The sequence below is a fragment of the Polypterus senegalus genome, chromosome 10, assembly GCF_016835505.1.
Source record: "Polypterus senegalus isolate Bchr_013 chromosome 10, ASM1683550v1, whole genome shotgun sequence".
Classification (NCBI taxonomy): Eukaryota; Metazoa; Chordata; class Cladistia; order Polypteriformes; family Polypteridae; genus Polypterus; species Polypterus senegalus.
In genome coordinates this window covers 174031454-174050771 of record NC_053163.1, presented here as the reverse complement: position 1 = coordinate 174050771, position 19318 = coordinate 174031454, and the positions used below count along the sequence as shown (strand labels likewise).

At 44.8% G+C, this 19318-nt stretch overlaps 1 protein-coding gene across 1 annotated transcript in view; it reads right to left on the bottom strand.

Annotated features, from left to right (window-relative positions):
* Window positions 1-13381, bottom strand: part of slc43a3a (solute carrier family 43 member 3a) — a 63441-nt gene extending 50060 nt beyond the window's left edge. Inside the window, exons 1-2 of the mRNA XM_039767615.1 lie at window positions 12687-13381; window positions 3552-3820 (exon numbers count right to left, since the gene is read on the bottom strand). Of these exons, the coding sequence (XP_039623549.1) occupies window positions 3552-3708 (157 nt within the window). The 5' untranslated portion in view covers window positions 3709-3820; window positions 12687-13381. The remainder of the gene's footprint in view (window positions 1-3551; window positions 3821-12686) is intronic.
* Between the last annotated feature and the right edge of the window lie 5937 nt (window positions 13382-19318).

The window sequence follows — 19318 nt, the reverse complement described above, 5'->3', positions numbered from 1 at the left end:
CTTCTCCTGGTATGCGAACTGCAGAGGGTCAAGGGCGTGGCGGACCTGTGGCCTCAGGTGGAGAAGCAGCAGCTGCTCCATGGTCTTCATCAGATGTGACGTCAGAGCGACAGACCGGAAGTCATTCAGCTCACCAGGACGTGATACGTTTGGGACTGGGGTGATACAAGATGTTTTCTAAAGCCTCAGGACTCTCACCTGTTCCAAGCTCAGGTTGAAGATGCGTTGTAGAGGACTCCCCAGCTCCAGCAGTACAGGCCTTCAGCGATAATCCATCTGGACCTGCTGCTTTGCTGGCACGAAGTCTCCTCAGCTCTCAGCTTACCTGCCGCTGCCATATGTGGATTTCACTTTCACCAAACAACAAATCTTTTAATTCTCGCGGATAGGCCGCTTCATTGGGTAGAAACACTACTTCACCCTTATAGCAACACGAATTAGACGATCTGCAAGTCTCTGATGTAAAGTTTAAATCCAAGCAATATCTTCAAACTCTTTTCGCTGTTCCGTTATTTCAGCAAGTAATATTTTCCATTTGTTTGCGCTAATGCGATCTTTACTATCATTCTTTTGAGACTTTCAAATTTTAGTACTTCTATTATCTCTAACCTGCTCTGCATGTGTATCGCACCAAAGTTTTTGAATTCTTTACGACGATCTACTTTGTCATTTACTCTTTGCCTTTTATTTGCAGCCCCAGGTGTTTCGTCTCATCCCAGGATTTTTTTATATAATAGAGAGATATTCTTATGCATTTTCTGTTATGGGTCCTGCCTTATGCTAGCTGGGATAGGCTCCACCCCCTGGTCTGAATTAAGCCGGTTAGAAAATGACATCACATTTTCTATTATATTTATAATCATGTCCTGTTACTTTAAATGTGCCTCCATTACTTGCCTTTGTGGGAGGAGCCCAAGGAGGAGGGGCCACTCTGGTGTCACCACCCCTGAGCCTCCCTCTGGCGATTTAGGTCAAAGCTCAGAGAGCTCAGGTGTGGCTTCATTTGGCATCTCAGGGAGTACGTTTACACGCGTGCTCAAAACCGGGATAAGGTGAGTAACCCAAATGTTACATAGTCAAGAGTCCCGAAGCAATTCCAGTAGAGGGGGAACCACCATTAAGAAACGATAACAAAAAAACACAGCAAGTAAAACAGAGGGCCACGTAGAGTCTTTATGGACAAAAAGATTCATTAACGCAAAAACTAATCCAATAGCAAACAAAGTCACGATATTGTAATCGGTAATATCTTAATTTTGGGGCAGTAAAAATGCATCGACTGCTCACTTGTATGTAACAAGGCTCTTTTTGCTCTTCATTACACTTTCTAAATATTATGGAGGACAGACGGGCATGCCGGCTGGACGAGGAATTGGCTTCTTGCCTGGCCAGACAGCAGGTCCAGCCCCCATACAACAGAGGGTAGTGGTACCTCCCAAGGCGTCCCAGTTTGAACACCTGCAAGGGTACATGGGAGTTGGAGTCTGGAAGTGTAGCCGTGTTGGGATGCCATTAGAGGGCGCTGTTGGGGAAGGAGGGCCACCACCTTGGTTTCCACACAGATCCAACCACCTCACCTGAAGGAGTCAAAGTCGGGAGTAATCTACTGGAGTAGTAACTTTTAGATACTACTTATTAGTAAATTACCAGAGTTATGAATCAATTTATTTGAATCATTGAAAAGGAGTCATTCAACAAAGAATGAATCGCTCGTGAATCCCCTCATCACACTGTTAGCCTACGTCATGTTAGAGGGAAATACGGATGTCATCTCGATAAACAGCCATTTTAGGTTTTATTAGCAAAAGGAAACAAACAGAAGTGCCGAATATGCCTGATGTCAGCACTGAAAATTTGAATGATGCCCCAATGGCGAGTGAAACCTCGCCGCCAGCTGTGTTCACTTTATCGATGGGTGAGCTACCAGCCCTACCACTACTGAGTCTGTCGGAAAATCTACGACCACTTAGCCACCAAATATCGAAGGGTCGGTCAGGTCCCGGATTTGTCTGATATGCACGATCCACCGACATCTTGGTGTTAAAACAGGTGCGTGGCTGGGATATGAAATATCGGAAGAGGCGATTTTTGTAATAATCTAGTCGAGGAAACGCACGTATCAGATATGCATACGCTAAATGCAAGGAATGGCAAAGTATTGGTTTTCGCAAAGTTTGCGGCTTCAGTGTTTTTAGATCTTTTTGTCAGAGGTTTCTCTGGTATGCTGATGTTGAATTACACGCATTTCATAAGTTTCAAAGACTGTCATTGACAATTCCATTAAGTTTATATACAGAGTCCATATTTACAGTATTGGCCCTCCTTTCTTTTTCCAAAACCTCTGCAATTCACCCCGGCAGGCTGTCTGTCCATCAACTTCTGGGCCAAATCCTGACTGATGGCAACAGCCCATTCTTGCAGAATCAATCCTTGGAGTTTGTGAAAAGCAATACTTGTGTCATTCTGTACTGGTGAAAATCATAATGGAGATTAACTTGGTCGTTTGTACCTTGTGATGTGCTGGAAGGTCTTACATATCAATAAAAGGTAGGCAGTTAATATATCTTCACCATTTGTAAGCTGATTTAAATTAGGGTTAGCAAGAAAAATAATTCAAACAAAATATGCAAAAAAACAAAAATGCGTATATTAGTTTGCCCACTCGTGACAAATGTAGGCCTACTTATTGTGAAATTACTGCTGTTGTATACATCGTCACATATGTGTGCCTTGGGGAGAGCTTAAAGGCTCTAGTGGTGGCAACTCAAGGCCGATCCACAAGATGGCGGCGTATATCAAAGCGTCGTCCCGTCCTCCCTCTACAAACCAGATGATTGACAACCCGACCACCTCTGACGTCACATCCCGCGTCTGGACCCGCCTCTTCCTGCCTGGCCTGTACGCAACAGGAAGTGTCGCCGTCTTAGCCAGTCTACTCTGAGACTTGTGTCCTGAGCGGCGTTCTTTTCGGTTAATGACACACGGGATTGCGTTGTCACCCCAACTTTTTTTCTTTGTCGTCATGACATCTTTTACAACACCAATGAGGCAAAACTGTTGTGCTGGGAAACCGATACGTTTTTTAAATGGCATCCCCAAGAGACAGACACAAAACAGTTAAAGGGCCAAAACTGGGAGATCAATAAGTGCTAAGACAGCAACGGTGAAAGAGCAAGAATGAAAATCGAAGGGCAGAACGATAGTCAGGAACCCAAGAGATCGAATTAGAAAACAAGAAATAATCGCTGTAGGCTCAGCAAAGGTTTACGCTCATGCAATCCGCAGCTCGAATAAAAACATGGCAGAGTGATTGGCTATGAAAATCCACTGTTGCAAATGTCAGCAGGTGACAAACTCAGGCACCACAATGGCAGGAATGGTTACCCTGGTGGTGCACTCCAGGCCAGACGACACAAGGAGGAACCTATATTTGACAAGGACACCTCCACCCAACACTTGGCGAGGAGCACACGGCTGATCTGATAAAACCTGCGGTGACTCTTTCGTAACGACCATAACAGAAGTCCACAAGGCGAACGAGGCCCGCTTACCTGTTTCATTTGCAGTACCATTCACACACAGCTCCTTAAAGTAGCCTTCCGATTTAAAGACGAAGACGATGGAGGCAAAGCCAAAGAGGATGCCGGCGAAGCACAAGCATTCGACCAGGCCCGTGATGAAAGTCGCAAGCCGTTTTGCCTGCACCATGTTGCCTCCCGAGTTAGACGCGGACGGTCAATGTGGATCCAGGGCTTTTCAGTTCCTTACACGATTTCCTTCCTGGAAATTTAGCAGTCTGTCGCTCCTGATCTCAGCAAACCTGTGAAGAGTTGAACAAAGCAGACATTTTAGACAAGTTTGTATGCAGAATATTACATGATGGTCAGAGGAGCAAACAAGTCTAGACTTAGAAGGTCATTATGGTCGCATGTACAGAGTAGACGTCTAAGTGGACCAGTTTCTTCAATAGCAGTCTGGACACTAGGGAATCCATTCCCTTTTCATTCCCGCATTCCCGGGAATGAAACTACTGTAATTCCCGGGAAACCAGGAACAGCCAAGCTTGCATATATAGCGTGTAAAAGTGTAAAAATCAATCAAGAAATAACAGAGTTATAAATAATTAAGTGGCACGGTTTTTTGGCCCACGGTGTAGTGTGTTGCCGATTAATTCAGTCAACAACAGACCAGCAGTCGTCAGTCTCCCGGCTCCGACTAAGACTGAGCACAGTGGACTGGGACGAGTCTGCACTCTGCAGCTCACGAATGGTGGGATGGGGCAGACTTCATTGACGTCTGTCAGACAACAGCTTTGAACAGCAACTTGAAATTGCGATGCGTCAGTCTGTTGCATCCGCATTATCTGTGCCAAGAAACTTGCCATCACAGAATGATGACAAGAAACCGGATGCATCAGTAAAAACTGAAATGGCGGTGTTTCAGAGCAACGGCAAGCGCGGGCGTTGTTTAGAACAAGTGTATCAGTATCTGATGACTGTGCCGCCTACTTCAGCGGAGGCAGAGCATACATTCTCAGCGGCTGGCACACTCTGCGCGAAGGTGCGCTCTCGGCTAGACGACCGCACGCTGGACACGTTGTGCTTTCTACGCTCTTATTACCGCAACTAACTAGATCAGGGGTGCCCAATACGTCGATCGCGATTTACCGGTAGATCGGAAAGGTAGTGCAGGTAGATCGCGTTGCATTCAAAAAAATTGTCTTTTTAAACGTTAGTCTATCATACATCCTCCCTATGGCATTTGCCTCTTGATTGACATACAGAGCGGCCAGTCTGAGATCTCTTTTCTTCTAACACACTGGTCATCCCACATGCACCCATACAATCAGATTGTGATTCAGACTACGAATGCCATGTATATAATTACCCCGATCTACATGCTGTCAAATAAATGAACCACACACCATGGCTTCGCCTCTGACGCTGACGTCCGAGGTTTGATTCCCGAGAGGGGGTGCCGTGAGTGTGTACACCTGATGAGCCCAGAATTAGGGTGAAACGCGTGTCACGTACTCTTTGCATTATTTGACAGTAAAACTATGCAATATATATACTGTGTATATAGCATTTTTAATGTAGGTAGATCATTTCGACCTGGTCATTTAAAAAGTAGCTCGCAAGCTGAAAAAGTGTGGGCGCCCCTGAACTTGATACATGTACTTGTATGACAGCATGAACTGCTTGTAGATAAGGTCAGTCTTTTGTTGGTGTCAACATATTGCAGTAGTTTTATTAAAAATAAGTGTCGGTTGTTCTAATACCGTTCACATGTGAGATGCCCGTGCACTGTGTCATTCCCTGGAGCCCGGGATTCCCGGGAATGACATGCAGGATTCCCGAATTCCCAAGAATGGACACCCCATGGAAATCAATAACTTTTTTGCAAGATACAGTCGACCCTCGATATACGACCGGCCTGACATGCAAACAACTTGGTTTACGACCAAAATTTTTGTTTTGAATTACGACCAACATCTTGCGTTACGACCCGAATGCGGTCACGTGTATCCGCTTGTGCGATTGTAAACAAACAGCCGAGAGCGTTCGTAAGCGTTAGTGTGTTTGTGGACTTAATTTCAGTCAGTGCAGTGATTTATATAATTTATTTCGATAATTGCTAAGGAAGGAAGAGAAGGTAACGAAGGTAAAGAAAGCAATCACAATCGAAACGAAGAAGGAAATTGTGCAGAAATATGAGAGTGGCGTTCGTGTGACCGATCTTGCTAATATGTACAGCATGTCGAAATCCACCATCTCGACAATTTTACAAAGAAAAGATTTGTATAAAGAAGCTCCTTCCAAACAATAACCACCTTCCGTTTCATTCTCCTCCTCCTCCTTTCCTGCAAGCCACAGATGTCAACTTAAATGGTGAGTACAGTATTAAATTGTTGTTTCTGGTAGGCTAGGCACTTTTTATAACTTTTTGGTTAGTACATTAGAAAAATTATTGGTGTTTTGGTAAATTGTGCACATTATACAACCCTTTTTTACTATGAAAAGGTTAAGTAAGTGTTGCTGTGGGAGGTTCGGAGAGCATTATGGGTATTTCCATTATTTCTTATGGGGAAAATAGTCTTGACTTACAACCAACTTGAGTTACAACCAGCCCTTGCGAACGAATTGAGTTTGTAAGTCAAGGGTCCACTGTATTCGAAAGAGCAAACATCAGATCTTCACGCATCATGTTCTTGATGGAAGAACGAGTGTGTGTGTGTGTGTGTGTGAAAAGCCAAAGGAAAAGTGGCCTCTTCAATTATTTCTTCAACAAAAATCTCAACTAGCTGTGCGTCATATACTGTTATGGATGTGCTAACTGCAGCAGGCCCAAACCAGCCAGAGCTGCAACAGCACATAGAACAAGAACTTCCAGAGTCCAACCTGAATGGGTTTCTAGGAGATACACATCCAACTTGACATTTTCTGAACATACTGTCACCATATTGGGGGCCTTTGTGGATCTGCGGCCTTTCCTGGTAGAAGACTGGAATCCTAAAACGTACTACTTGACGGCTTGACAGCTTTTAGAGATACCAATTAATATAATGTATACATTGAGGAAGGAAACCCATTCAGAGTAAGAGGCAAACGTACAAACTCTGAACACTTAAAGAGACGTGGCAGGGCAGGGAACTCTGTTACCTGGAGCTGAAAATGCAGCAGTGGTGCCCATTGTACCACCGGGCAGCCTGACTGACTGGCTCAGTGCGGAAGTGAAAACAGCAGGACTTAACGAAAAGTTTATCAATGGGTAGAAAGGTTTAAAACGGAAAGAACAAGTGTAACCAACAAAGCTCGATTTGGTCGAACATCAATATCTCGAACAAAAGCCCACATCGGCATGGCGAGTGTCTTCATCAGAGAAGACCGACGGATTACGCTGTCCACTGTTGCTGCCCATGTGGATATCAGCTACAGCACGATGGCTTGGATTGCACAACTCGGGTACTAAGAGAGCCTACTGGTCTGCACAAGAGAACATCCTTCCATAAATTTCAGCAGGTTTCACTGCCTCTGCCCAAGGGTGAGCTGTTTCACAACAGTGCAATTCCACATAGGGGCCTCTATGTTTGTTCAACCTTGGCTTCAACTAGACGTTCTAAGCACTCTGTGTTTGAACTACCCATAAGCCATTGCAAATGTGTTGTATTGTGTCAGCTTCGATCCGCTGCATTTCTTTCGCTCTCCTTGCATTTTGTTTTGATCCAAAATATCTTTGGGGGGAGACATCGACTTTATTTTTTTTTGTTCATTATTTCACCTTATACAATTTCTTGTATTAGGAATTTGTTCGTTTTTGCATACTCCGTGGGGACAGAGCTCAGGGTCAGCCAATGTACAGCACGCCTGGAGCAATTGCAGGTTAAGGGGGGACTTTGCTCAAGGGCCTAGCAGATTAAGATCCCTTTTGGCAGTAATGGGGATTTGAACCGGCAACCTTCCGGATACCAGTGCAGATCTTTAACCTCAGAGCCTTGTTGCATCTCCACCTTGATTTGGTCGAGTCGGCGTTTCTTTGGTCTTTCATGTCATTTGCTATGTGGGCTCAATTATTGAAGTGTCTTGGCCTCCGAGTTGTCGTCGCCGTACCAATGAAATTGTCTTCCGCACATCTTCTCATCGATCGCCGCCATGTCTGTGATCTTGCGGATGTCTTCGTTCATGATGTGGTCGAACTGGGTGAGGCCCCAGGACCCACCATAGCATCCGCATCTCCCTGATGTGAAGTGTTTGCTCATGCTTGGTGGAGGCTGGCCAGTATTCAAACCCGCACACGGCCACCGGCTGAACGATGGATTTGTAAATCTTCGACTTGAGATTTTTCAAGATCTTGCAGTCATAAATACTCCCGTGACTTGATGCCATTTCAACCGTGCCACATTGGCCGGTAGGGTGTTGCTGTCTGAGCTGACAAGTGAGTAAAGGTATTTGAATTAGGCGACCTTCTCAGGCTCTTGTCTGTCAAGTTCTTCTTGATAGTTTGCGTTTACTGCATAATATTCAAATTTCCTTTTTACCCTCATATTTGGAAGGAAACTGAAACTGAAAAGAAAAAAAGTGAAGGACCGAGAATTACTCGTCTACTTCAGCCTCCAAATTACTTGGATGACAACCTTGGAATGGAAATAAATCTACAATAGAAGAATGACCTGAAAACCCGAACAAATCATGAAATGAAATAAAATCTGCGATTGGTACCTCATTAAAAGGATAAGCTCGGTATTCTTCAAGTTAATTTCTTCCCAATCATGCTTTACACTCATCGGCCACTTTATTAGGTACACCTGATTGTTAAGGCAAATAACAATGTGATTTGCCATGTGATTGGCAGCACTCAATGCATTTCAGCCTGTAGACATTGTGAAGACGACCTGCTGAAGTTCCAATCGAGCATCAGAATGGGGAAGAAAGGGGACTGAAATGATTTTGAATGTGGCATGGCTGATGTTGAGTATTTCAGAAACTGCTGATCTACTGGGATGTTCACACACAACCATCTTTTGGGTTTACAGAGAATGGTCGGGAAAAGGGAAAATATCCAGTGGGCGGCAGTTCTCTGGGCTAAAATGTCTTTTATGATGCCAGAGGTCAGACGAGAATGACCAGACTGGTTCAAGCTGAACAGTAACTCTAAAATGTCTTTTATGATGCCAGAGGTCAGACGGGAATGACCAGACTGGTTCAAGCTGAACAGTAACTCTAATAACCACTTGTTACAACCAGGGTATGCAGAAGAGTATCTCTAAACACACGACACATAGAACTCTGAAGCAGGTGGGCTACAGCAGCAGGAGACCACACCGTGTGCCACTCCTGTCAGCTAAGAAGAGGCAACTGAGGCTACAATTCACTCAGGCTCACCAAAACTGGGCAATAGAAGATTGGAAAATGTGATGAGTCCTGATTTCTGCTGTGACATTTGGATAAGTAGGGTCAGAATTTGGCATCGACAACATGACAGCAGGGATCCATCCTGCCTTGTATCAACGGTTCAGGCTGCTGATGGTGATGTAACGGTGTTGGGGACATTTTCTTTGAACCCTTTACTACCAACTGAGCATGGTTTTAACTGCCACAGCCTACCTGAATATTGTTGCTGACCACGTCCATCCCTTTATGACCGCAGTGCACCCATCATCTGATGGCTTCTTCCAGCAGGATAACACGCCATGTCACAAAGCTCAAATCATCTCAAACTGGTTTCTCAAACATGACAAAGAGTTCACTGGACTCAATTGTTCTCCATAGTCACCAGATCTCAATCCAGTTGAGCGCCTTTGAGATGTGATGGAACAGGAGATTCTCATCATGGATGTGCAGCCAACAAATCTGCAGCGACTGTGTGATGCTATCAGGTCAATATGGACCACAATCCCTGAAGAATGTTTCCAGCACCGTATTGAATGTATGCCATGAAGAATTACGGCAGTTCTGAAGACAAAAGGGGGTCCAACCGGGTGCTAGCAAGGTGTGCCTAGTAAAGGGGCCAGTGAGCGTGTATCACATTACATTGCTTTCTAAAGTAATTCATGTCTGACAAATAAAAAAAAAGAACTAGCCGGCTATTACATTTTACAATGTAGCTTATGGGTGCCGCTTTCCCATTATAAAGAAAAACCTTAACACGTACTGAATACGTCCATCTTTCAAGACAAAACTGGTTTGGAATATTGGCCGGTGTTTTTAGTTTGGACGCAGCGTATCCATGTCGTTTTTAAGAAGAAGAAAAAAAAAAGCAAAGAAGCAAACCACGGTTGTGAGATTCGGCCACTTCATATAAGGGGACCACCGACTGGCTGTGTGTTTAGTGTACCACCACGCCAGGGGCGGACTGGCCATTAGGGCATTTGGGCAATGCCCGGTGGGCTGCAGACCCTGGCCGTTTCATGAAATAAATTTTATGTACTGGTTACTGTTTGACATTAAAATTAATTTTCTAAACTACTAAATATTATCTGTCCGGAACTGCGATTTATTTACTCCTATATATTATATCGTATTACGTCATCAAGTGGTTTTAGTTGTCAGTGCACAACGTTGCAGCTAAATATTTGGTCAAAACTGCCTTTTGACGATTTGTTTCGATATCGCTACATTTCGTTAGCATATACATTATTGCAATTTATTTTTATCTCATATCTAGTATTTAAATTCTTCAGTACTAACAATTAGTTTAGATTATGTATTATGCATTTTATTGTTCTCTGGTCGTTGGCGTGAGCGATAATTAGTGGTTCTCAGCTGCGATTATTAATATGATGAAATAAAGTTATAAAGCACGGGATCATATTAGGATGGAACATTTATAGTTTATCGTTAAGTTAATGGAACATTTCAGTCATGTGAGGTTTTCATTATAGCCTCGGTTATCATCTATTTCATTGTAAATGAGCAGCTACTAGCCTACTAGGGTACATTGACATTTGACTTGTACTCTAATAACGTGTAAGCAGTGTTACAAATTTTTATTTTCATTAAATTTGATTTCTAAGCATGTCGTCTAATTTTAAGTTGTGTGTAAACAACAGTGTACAGATTAAGTTTGGCAACAGTTTAGATACCATAGGTTCATAGCAAGTAGTGAGCCGCGTACTCATCACAAATTTTAAGAAAATGACAATGAATTATGGGTCGAGTGGGTCGAGTTCGTCAGCTCACTCGTTGAAGGATGGCCAGGCTGGTGTTGAGACCCAGTCCGCTCCTGCACCACGAAACCCCTTCCATCAATCGTCAGGGGTGTGGAGTCACTTTGGCCGAACGCCGTTAATCGACGTTACTGAATATGCTGTCTCCGTTCTGCCGACAACTATAAAAGGCACACTGACGATCGCTCAAAGTCTTTCCCCACATGCAAGCTAATTTCTTTCTTTCTTTTGCAAAGCTGCAGGTGGATTGATGAGGCATACGTGCGCTCTGATGTGAGGGATTTCAACGTATTAACAACTACCGTATTTACGCGTGTACCATGCGCACATTTTTTCCCGAAAATTAGCATTAGAAAATCAGGTGCGTGTCATACACGAGGAAATGTAATTCTGTAATGTTTACTTCTGCCTGGGCTCACTCGTTCGCGCTCTCTCTCTCGCTCACTTGCACTCCTGCGCTCTCTCTCTCTAAACGCTTCCTATACAATCACAACGCGCGTCGTAAACGGGGCAAAACGATCGTGATTTTCTTTGTAAAAATTAGGGTGCGCATCTTACACGAGGGTACGTGGTACACAAGTAAAAACGGTAATTCTTATTAACACAGAAAACCTCAGATGCCACCTGGGGTCATAGCCAGGAATAGATTTTAGGGTGGGCCTGTGCAGAAAATGGGTGTTCCAGTTTTTAGTAGGATGTATAAGGGCACTTTCCCAAAAAATACATCTGCTCATACTGTGGTACAAAAATGCTCAATAAAGCAATTTAAGGTTCTGGTAACTGTCTAATGACGACTACCAGTCAGGTTACACTTACACCGTAACACTGTCCCATTTATTTATTAACTAGCCGCCCCCCCCAACGTATTAGTGAAACAGGACAGTGAGAAGGACCCCACCCAGCTCCCTACTTCTGATGTCACGCTTCCCCTTCTCCTCAGCCCGCAGCCTCTGTCTCGGATTAGCACGAATATATAAGCAAACTATGATTCTTAGCACGATGAGAGAAGTCGCAAAATCAACCAGAATGTTCCAACAAATTATAGAAAAAAAATGTTGAGTAGTTCTCTCGTTCGCTAGATAAATGGAGGTAAGGAACACACCCCGAGGCTGGCGCAAGAGTGAGGAGGCCCCACCCCCTCCCTTCAGCCTCTCTGTGATTTGCGCAAATATATCGGTACCGCAAGCAAACTATGATAAATAGCACGATGAGAGAAGTCGCAAAATCAACCAGAATGTTCAAGCAAATTATAATAAAAAAAAACGATCTAAATCCGTTAAGTAGTTCTCTCGTTTGCTAGCTAAGTGGAGGTAAGGAACACCACGAGGCTGGTGCATGAATGAGGAGGGCCCCGCCCCCCTTGGCCCACTGCGTGTCTCTTGGATTCGCGCAAATAAATCGGTAACGCAAGCAAACTATGACACATAGTGCGATGAGAGAAGTCGCAAAATCAACCGGAATGTTCAAGCAAATTCTGCAAAAAAAAATCTGTTAAGTAGTTCTCTCGTGAAAAGCGGACAGACATACAGACAAAAACTGGATTGACTGAATATTCAGTAAACCAATGGGATTTGATATGCCACTTCGAAACGGAAGGAAAAAGAAAATAGCCAATACTTAATCAATTACAAAATTTCATATACAATGAACTGATTGGCTAGGTCTACGGCCAATCAGGGCCACCCTTCCCTATGCCACCCAAAAACTACTGATGCCAAGAGCAACCGAGGACTGCCACATCATTTTCACTCAATTTATTATTCCTTCTCAGCCAGGTGCCACCCGTTGGACCGAACCAGTAAATGCAGCAGGCCAAAGTACAACACCAGTGCACTGTGGTGCGGTGCGCCATCGGCTGTATTTAACTTGGCTGGTGACTTTAATGACATGTCCAACTGATTTAGCTTTTTGTCAGCAGGCTCTGCTCCTATCACCTTTCAGCGGACTGCAGATCTGTCGCACACACACACCGACTGAAACACAAACAGAACATTCGACGCTCTACTTTACATTACTTTACCTTTAGTGTCTCCTCTTGTGCCTTTGCTCTCTGCTTTGATGGCTTTCTTGTGCTTTGGAAAAGCTGCACCACCACAAGGGGTTTTTATAGCCAGGCAGATGCCAGATGTTACCAATCAGGCAAAAAATATCTCAGGAAGGCAGGGTGGCATGTGCTGTGTGTCACAAGAGTCACCCGCGTGAAAAATACAGAAGTCCTAAAAAAAATAAAAAGCGTGCATACAGTTTTAGGCCGGCTATAGAATTCTGCCAATCACATGCGGGCGAGTTCCTCCATTGTACAGCGTGACCTCAAACCACCGTACCCTCAAGTGCTTTCTTGGACTTGTCAGCCCGCCATGCATCTGCTGGAAGAAACCTGATGCAATCCAAGGGAGGCTTTTCATGTGGGCGTTTCTGACCACTGCTTGTGCTTTTCAACTGCGTGGCCTAGAAGGACATAGTGGCCATCTATCGCTGTGTCGTCACCCCTGCAGGGACTCGAGTTCAGTTCCCAGCTGGCACCACCTGCGTGTGTCTTCTCACGGGTGTCCTTAATATCCCTGGGATGTGCCCTTTGAGTTAACTGCCGACTCTAAACTGACACTTTATGCGGGAGCGTCCGTGACAAATGGAGACGGTGACACTGGAGGTCCAGTCCTGGATGAACTCAAGTCACTTCATTTGTGAGTTCATTTGTGACAACCAGACTGAACTTCGGGGCTTCGACTGCAACACTTTCAAATCTGTTCACGTTGTAGACATGTTTAATGTTAACTCGGATGAGTCAAACTCTACTTTCAAAGCCCCCTCTAAGCTGAAGCCCACTACGCTGACTCCACAGTTTCTCACAGGCCTGAAGGTGTGACCCGCGTCTGCAGCTGCCTGATAACAGAGCCCGTGGCAGGCTTCATCTGGCATTTCTTATCACCGCTCCTCCCCCACCCAGCGTCTGCTTTGTCATATTGAAATAAAACACATTGCCAGGAGTGAAGACTGGCTGGAGTTTTCCACAGCTACTCAAGAAATGGGGGGTGGGGGTTAATTTTGCTAAATATATTTCAATATATACTTTTTTTTTGGGAATAATGTATTCGTTGTCGGACCGTTTTCTTAACACTGACACATCTTTATCTTTGGTTTCTTTCTTGTGATTATACAGCAGATAGTCACACACGTTCATAAAGAAACCAAGGAAGACAAACGAGGGGAGCAGACCCAGCGATTTTGGATTCAGTTTTCAGCCTGGATGGAGTTCAAATGTTAAAGAATGAGTAAGGGTATGTGTGTGATGGTGCCCTGCAGTCGACTGGCATCGCCAAATCTGGCAAATAAGGAGGTTGTGGCAATACCTCAAACTGCAGTTTCTCCAGACAAGTCTTGGTGTTCTTAGCAGTGTGTGTTCATCGTCTTGCAGCAAAAGGCCTCCTTGAGACAGCAGCCCCCTGACGCTTGGATCGAACAACAGGCTTCACATTGGTCTCCAGCAAGTCACAGTAACTTGTACTAGTGACTGGAGTACCCCTGGGCATGGAGGGTTCGACAATAACTCGGGTGCACGAGTGGGTGTGAGGACGACACAAAACCTTTTATTCTGCAGGAATCCGGGCACTGCCAGGCAGGGGGTGCAAGTGCATTGAGAAGGGTGGAGACGACATTGAGAAATGACAGCATCAGTTTTGCTAAAGGTCCATCCATTTTCTGATAAATCACATTTTCTAACTTTAGCTTGACTCCCCCTCAAATTATATTATATTATATTATATTATATTATATTATATTATATTATACTATACTATACTATACTATACTATACTATACTAGCTGTGTAAGCCCGTACTATAAAAAGCCCAGGGTCCTAAAAACTACTGAAATTGTCAGAAAAAAAACTGAAATGTAGAGATGTCAGGTAATTGAAAGGAACTACTCTGGGCATCTCTCTCCTAGGAGGATTCATTTTGCCGACGTGCTGGCATCGCTTGTGTATTAGCGGTGGGAGGAAAAATAAAAGTGATACCGTTTTGCTGATGTGCTCGTCTTGCTTGTGTAAGTGTTTCTCTCTTTTCTCTGGGGTTTTACTTTAGCAACAGAGTTGCTTTCTTCTCCCGACTCGTTAACTTGAGGCAGCCTTGCCAGCTCTCTGAGATTTCATGCTGTAGTAGCCTCGCACTTCCGGGCCGGACAGACAGACACACACACACACACAAACACACTTCCATGTGTAGATGTTTAGTTTTCTGTTTCCACAGAGGTGGAGCCCTTACCTCGACTCTACCTCTCATTTCTGGGCCGTACAGACACACACAATTCCACGCGTAGACGTTTATATATTAAGATAATACATATATATTGTATACAACGTACAGACAGACAGACAGACATTGGATTTTATATATTTTATTTATATATATATATATATAGTGTGGCAGGAAGCCCTTCTACATATGTCCCAGGGGAACAACCATGGGCGTCTCAGTAGCTACCCCGGGATGCTTTGCTGGCAGCCTCCCTGACTGACAGTGGTGCCTCAATTTCCTGCAGGGCTTCATGGGAGATGGAGTTCTGTACAGCCCTGTTGAGATCTGGGGTACTGCCTGGGGGTGCTGCATGGGTCCCTGAGCCGGCCTGGACAACTCTACGGCCCCGCCCAGAAGTACAATCAGAAACAGGTGATCAAGCACCTGGAGCACTTCTGGGTGGGCTATAAAAAGGGCCAGCAACCGCCACTCTGGAGCCAGAATCGGGAGGGAGAGGACGAGGTTGCCAGGGAGGAGTGGTGGTGCCAAAATGGGAGTGTTGTTGTTTTGATTTAAGTGCTTTGGGACTGTGTTAGGCCCATGGGGTTCACGGGGAAGACGTGCCCAATGGGTGAAGAAAAATAAAGTCTTCTTGTGTTTTTACACATGCCTCTGTGAGTCTGTGCCAGGTTGTATAAAAAAATCCTAGAGAGAGACAGTAGGGCGATGAGACGTGATCTTCTCGTGAAGATCACGGATGATACTTAATAAACCAGCAAGACTAAAGAAATTGACCCAGGACCAATTGCGTAAAACATGAGATTTTTGCAAGACACGCCGTACTTACAACCATCCATTTTCTAACCCGCTGAATCCGAATACAGGGTCACAGGGGTCTGCTGGAGCCAATCCTAGCCAACACAGGGCACAAGGCAGGAACCAATCCTGGGCAGGGTGCCAACCCACTGCAGGACACACACAAACAGCACACACTAGGGCCAATTTAGAATCGCCAATCCACCTAACCTGCATGTTTTTGGATTGTGGGAGGAAACCCACGCAGACACGGGGAGAACATGCAAACTCCACGCAGGGAGTACCCGGGAAGTGAACCCGGGTCTCCTAACTGCGAGGCAGCAGCGCTACCACTGCGCCACCGTGCCGCCCATATATATATATATTTATATATTTATATATTATATTATATATAATCCAACATCTGTCTGTCTGTCAGTCCACTTTTCACGAGAATCTACTTGAACATTCCGGTTGATTTTGCGACTTCTCTCATCACGCTAAGTATCATAGTTTGCTTGCAGGAGTGATGTATTTGCGCAAATCCGAGAGAGGCTGCAGGCCGAGGAGAGAAGAGCGGGCCCTCCTCACTCAAATGCCAGCCTCCGTTCAAGTTGCTCTACCTTTCACCACCTGTTGGAGTGCACCTCGCCTCTGCTTAGCTAGCGTAGATACCTGTTTGTTCAGCAGACATTATCATCTGCAGATTGTTAAGGAGTAACGTTTGATGTTTTTGAGATTAGAGATCAGGGCTACGTGTGTTTTAGAGGGTGGCTGCTGATTGCCAGAGATATCACAGCCACGTGCTTTTCTCCCCAAGTGGGAGAAGCTCTCTGGTCAGATACAGTGTTAGCGTTTGACATTGCTGTGTACCTACCTGCTACTTGGCTAGAATCACACTTTTAAAAAATTTTTAATTGGTTTTTCAAAGTTTGTGTTCCTGTTTCGCTACTACATGAGCGGAGCAGCAGGAGACAGCTAGGATATAATATATTATATTATATTATCCATCCATCCAACCATTATCCAACCCACTATATCCTAATTACAGGGTCATGGGGGTCTGCTGGAGCCAATCCCAGCTAACACAGGGCGCAAGGCAGGAACAAACCCTGGGTAGGGCGCCAGCCCACCGCAGGGCACACACAGACACACACACCAAGGATCGCCAATGCAATAACCTGCATGTCTTTGGACTGTGGGAGGAAACCGGAGCACCCGGAGGAAACCCATGCAGACACGGGGAGAACATGCAAACTCCACGCAGGGAGGACCTGGGAAGCTAACCCAGGTCTCCTATCTGCGAGGCAGCAGCGCTACCCACTGCGCCACTGTGCCACCCTATACTATATTATATTGAGGTATCTGCAGTGGGTTGGCACCCTTCCCGGGATTGGTTCCTGCCTTGTGTCCTGTGTTGGCTGGGATTGGCTCCAGCAGACCCCCGTGACCCTGTGTTTAGATTCAGCGGGTTGAAAAATGGATGGATGGATGGATATTGAGGGACAATGGTTAGCACTGCTGCTTATCCAGCCTCTAGGTTTTGAATCCCATGCCCGCTTGTTGTTTTAGTGCAGTTGGCACATTTTCCCTGTTTTTCACTGGGTCCAATTTTATTCTTTTAAAATCTTTTAAAATCGCCATTCAGTTTAGTTACATTTATGGGCTCTTCTTAGTCCACTCTTGTGTTTGTGTGCTCTGTAATGAACTGCCACCATGTCTGGAGTTGTCTTCTAATGCCAGAACAGGTATCGACCGTCACATTCCCCGAATCGGATGAAGTAAATCTGAGAATATTTCTGTCCCGTCCACACCTTCACTACGGGGAACCTCAGGACTGCTTAGGCTACCCAGATTTTCATAGTCCCAAAATGAGACAAAACTCATCAATCAAACAAAGCCTCAGAGTTTAGCGTGTATTGTAATGATGGCCAGTCCCCTCTCCAAAAGCAAGGCTGGTTCATTTGTTTTCGCTCGGCACTGAAGCCACTTGTGCGTGAGATCAAAAGATGAAGATGAGAAGAGAGATCAGAGGTTCGGCTTTTATTCCCTGGTATTTCCATCTTGATATGCTAAACCCTGTATAACTGAGCGCATTTTGTATCAAATGTATTAAATGTACTAAGCTGAGGTTGAAATGAAATTAAAGTGTTTTGGGGACATATTTAGAGTTTAAAGTATAAAAATAGGCTTTTTTTTTTTTAACCACATCCATAAGTCGCGGTTTTTCACAATTCATGGGTGCTCTAGGAATGTAACCTCGGCAAATTTTGGGGGTGTACTGTACATTAAATCCAAGAGTGGAAGGACGGGGTTCTCCTTGGAGCTTCATGAACATAGATGACCGGCCAATTAAAACAGGACATTTTATTGAATTCCAGGGGCACCATGTCATAAAATGGGACTCCCTTAGAACAAACGGGACTGTCCTGGGTCATCTGGTCATCCTAGGACTGCCACATAACCACCAAACACTTGCATATGCTATTAATATTATTATTATTATTATTCAATTTTTGCTTTGCTTATGGGCAAGTAAAGTAAAAGATCACTCTCACGTATAAACTTCCACGTTTCAAACCTCTGGGCACCAACACCTCCAGCACTCCAGCTGTGGTCCAGAAACCTGGTCATCTGCTGTTCTTTGAATGCCAGTTTAAAGTGTCACATGAGAACTTGACCATTTTCTACAGGTTCATTTTTGAATGGATTTCTCCATCACATGCCGAGGACAGTCACCAGTCTGAGGGGGTGGTCCGCATCTCCTTCTATAATCATTGGCCACCACCTACCTAATGCAAAACAGTAAGGTGTGACACAAAAAATCTGAAAAACAACCCCCTGTGTTTTGTAAACACGACCGGCTGAACAGCCTGGGCGAGGCCATCAGATGCGCACGTCCCAACACAATGCGACTGTCGCAACTGTCACAACACCTACCGACCTAACGCGACACCCAGCCAAGCAGCAGTTCACCCGACCTGACCAGCCTGCATGGCTTCAACTAACGTTTGTGTGGGACTGAAAGGCGGCACATCGACTTCATACAAACTGACACGTGGGTGCTGAAGGAATAAACATCGCGGCAACTGAACGGTTTAAAGGAGCTCCGGTGTCTGCCGCACATAAACCTCCGCAAAAAACTAGAGAGCGCAACGCGAAGCCAATGGCCGACTGCGTGGGGCTGACGAACGTTCATTCCATGGACTGATGACAAACTGACTGGAGAGTTTAGCAAAACTGCAAGCTGTCATTGAGGGTCTAAAGATATGATGATATTACTATCATTAACATTTTATTACAGGAGAATTTCATGCTCATGACTATGGGTAGAAATTGTAAATGTCAGAAAAAAAGAAAGAAAGAAAGAAAGAAAGAAGCAGCGAGAGAGAGAGAGAGAGAGAGAGAGAGAGAGAGAGAGAGAGAGAGCCTTTTAATTGATCCGAAGGCGTACGTTGAAGGCAACAACCGTCCAAAGCGGTGTAAAGACTGAAAGGCTTGTCCGACTTTTGCGTTCCCACTTTTCTGACGTGTCAGAAGGTTCCCGTATAGTATAAAATGTACGACTTCGGCCTGCGCTCCTATATATATATCGCCTTTCATACTGGTTCACATAGTTAAA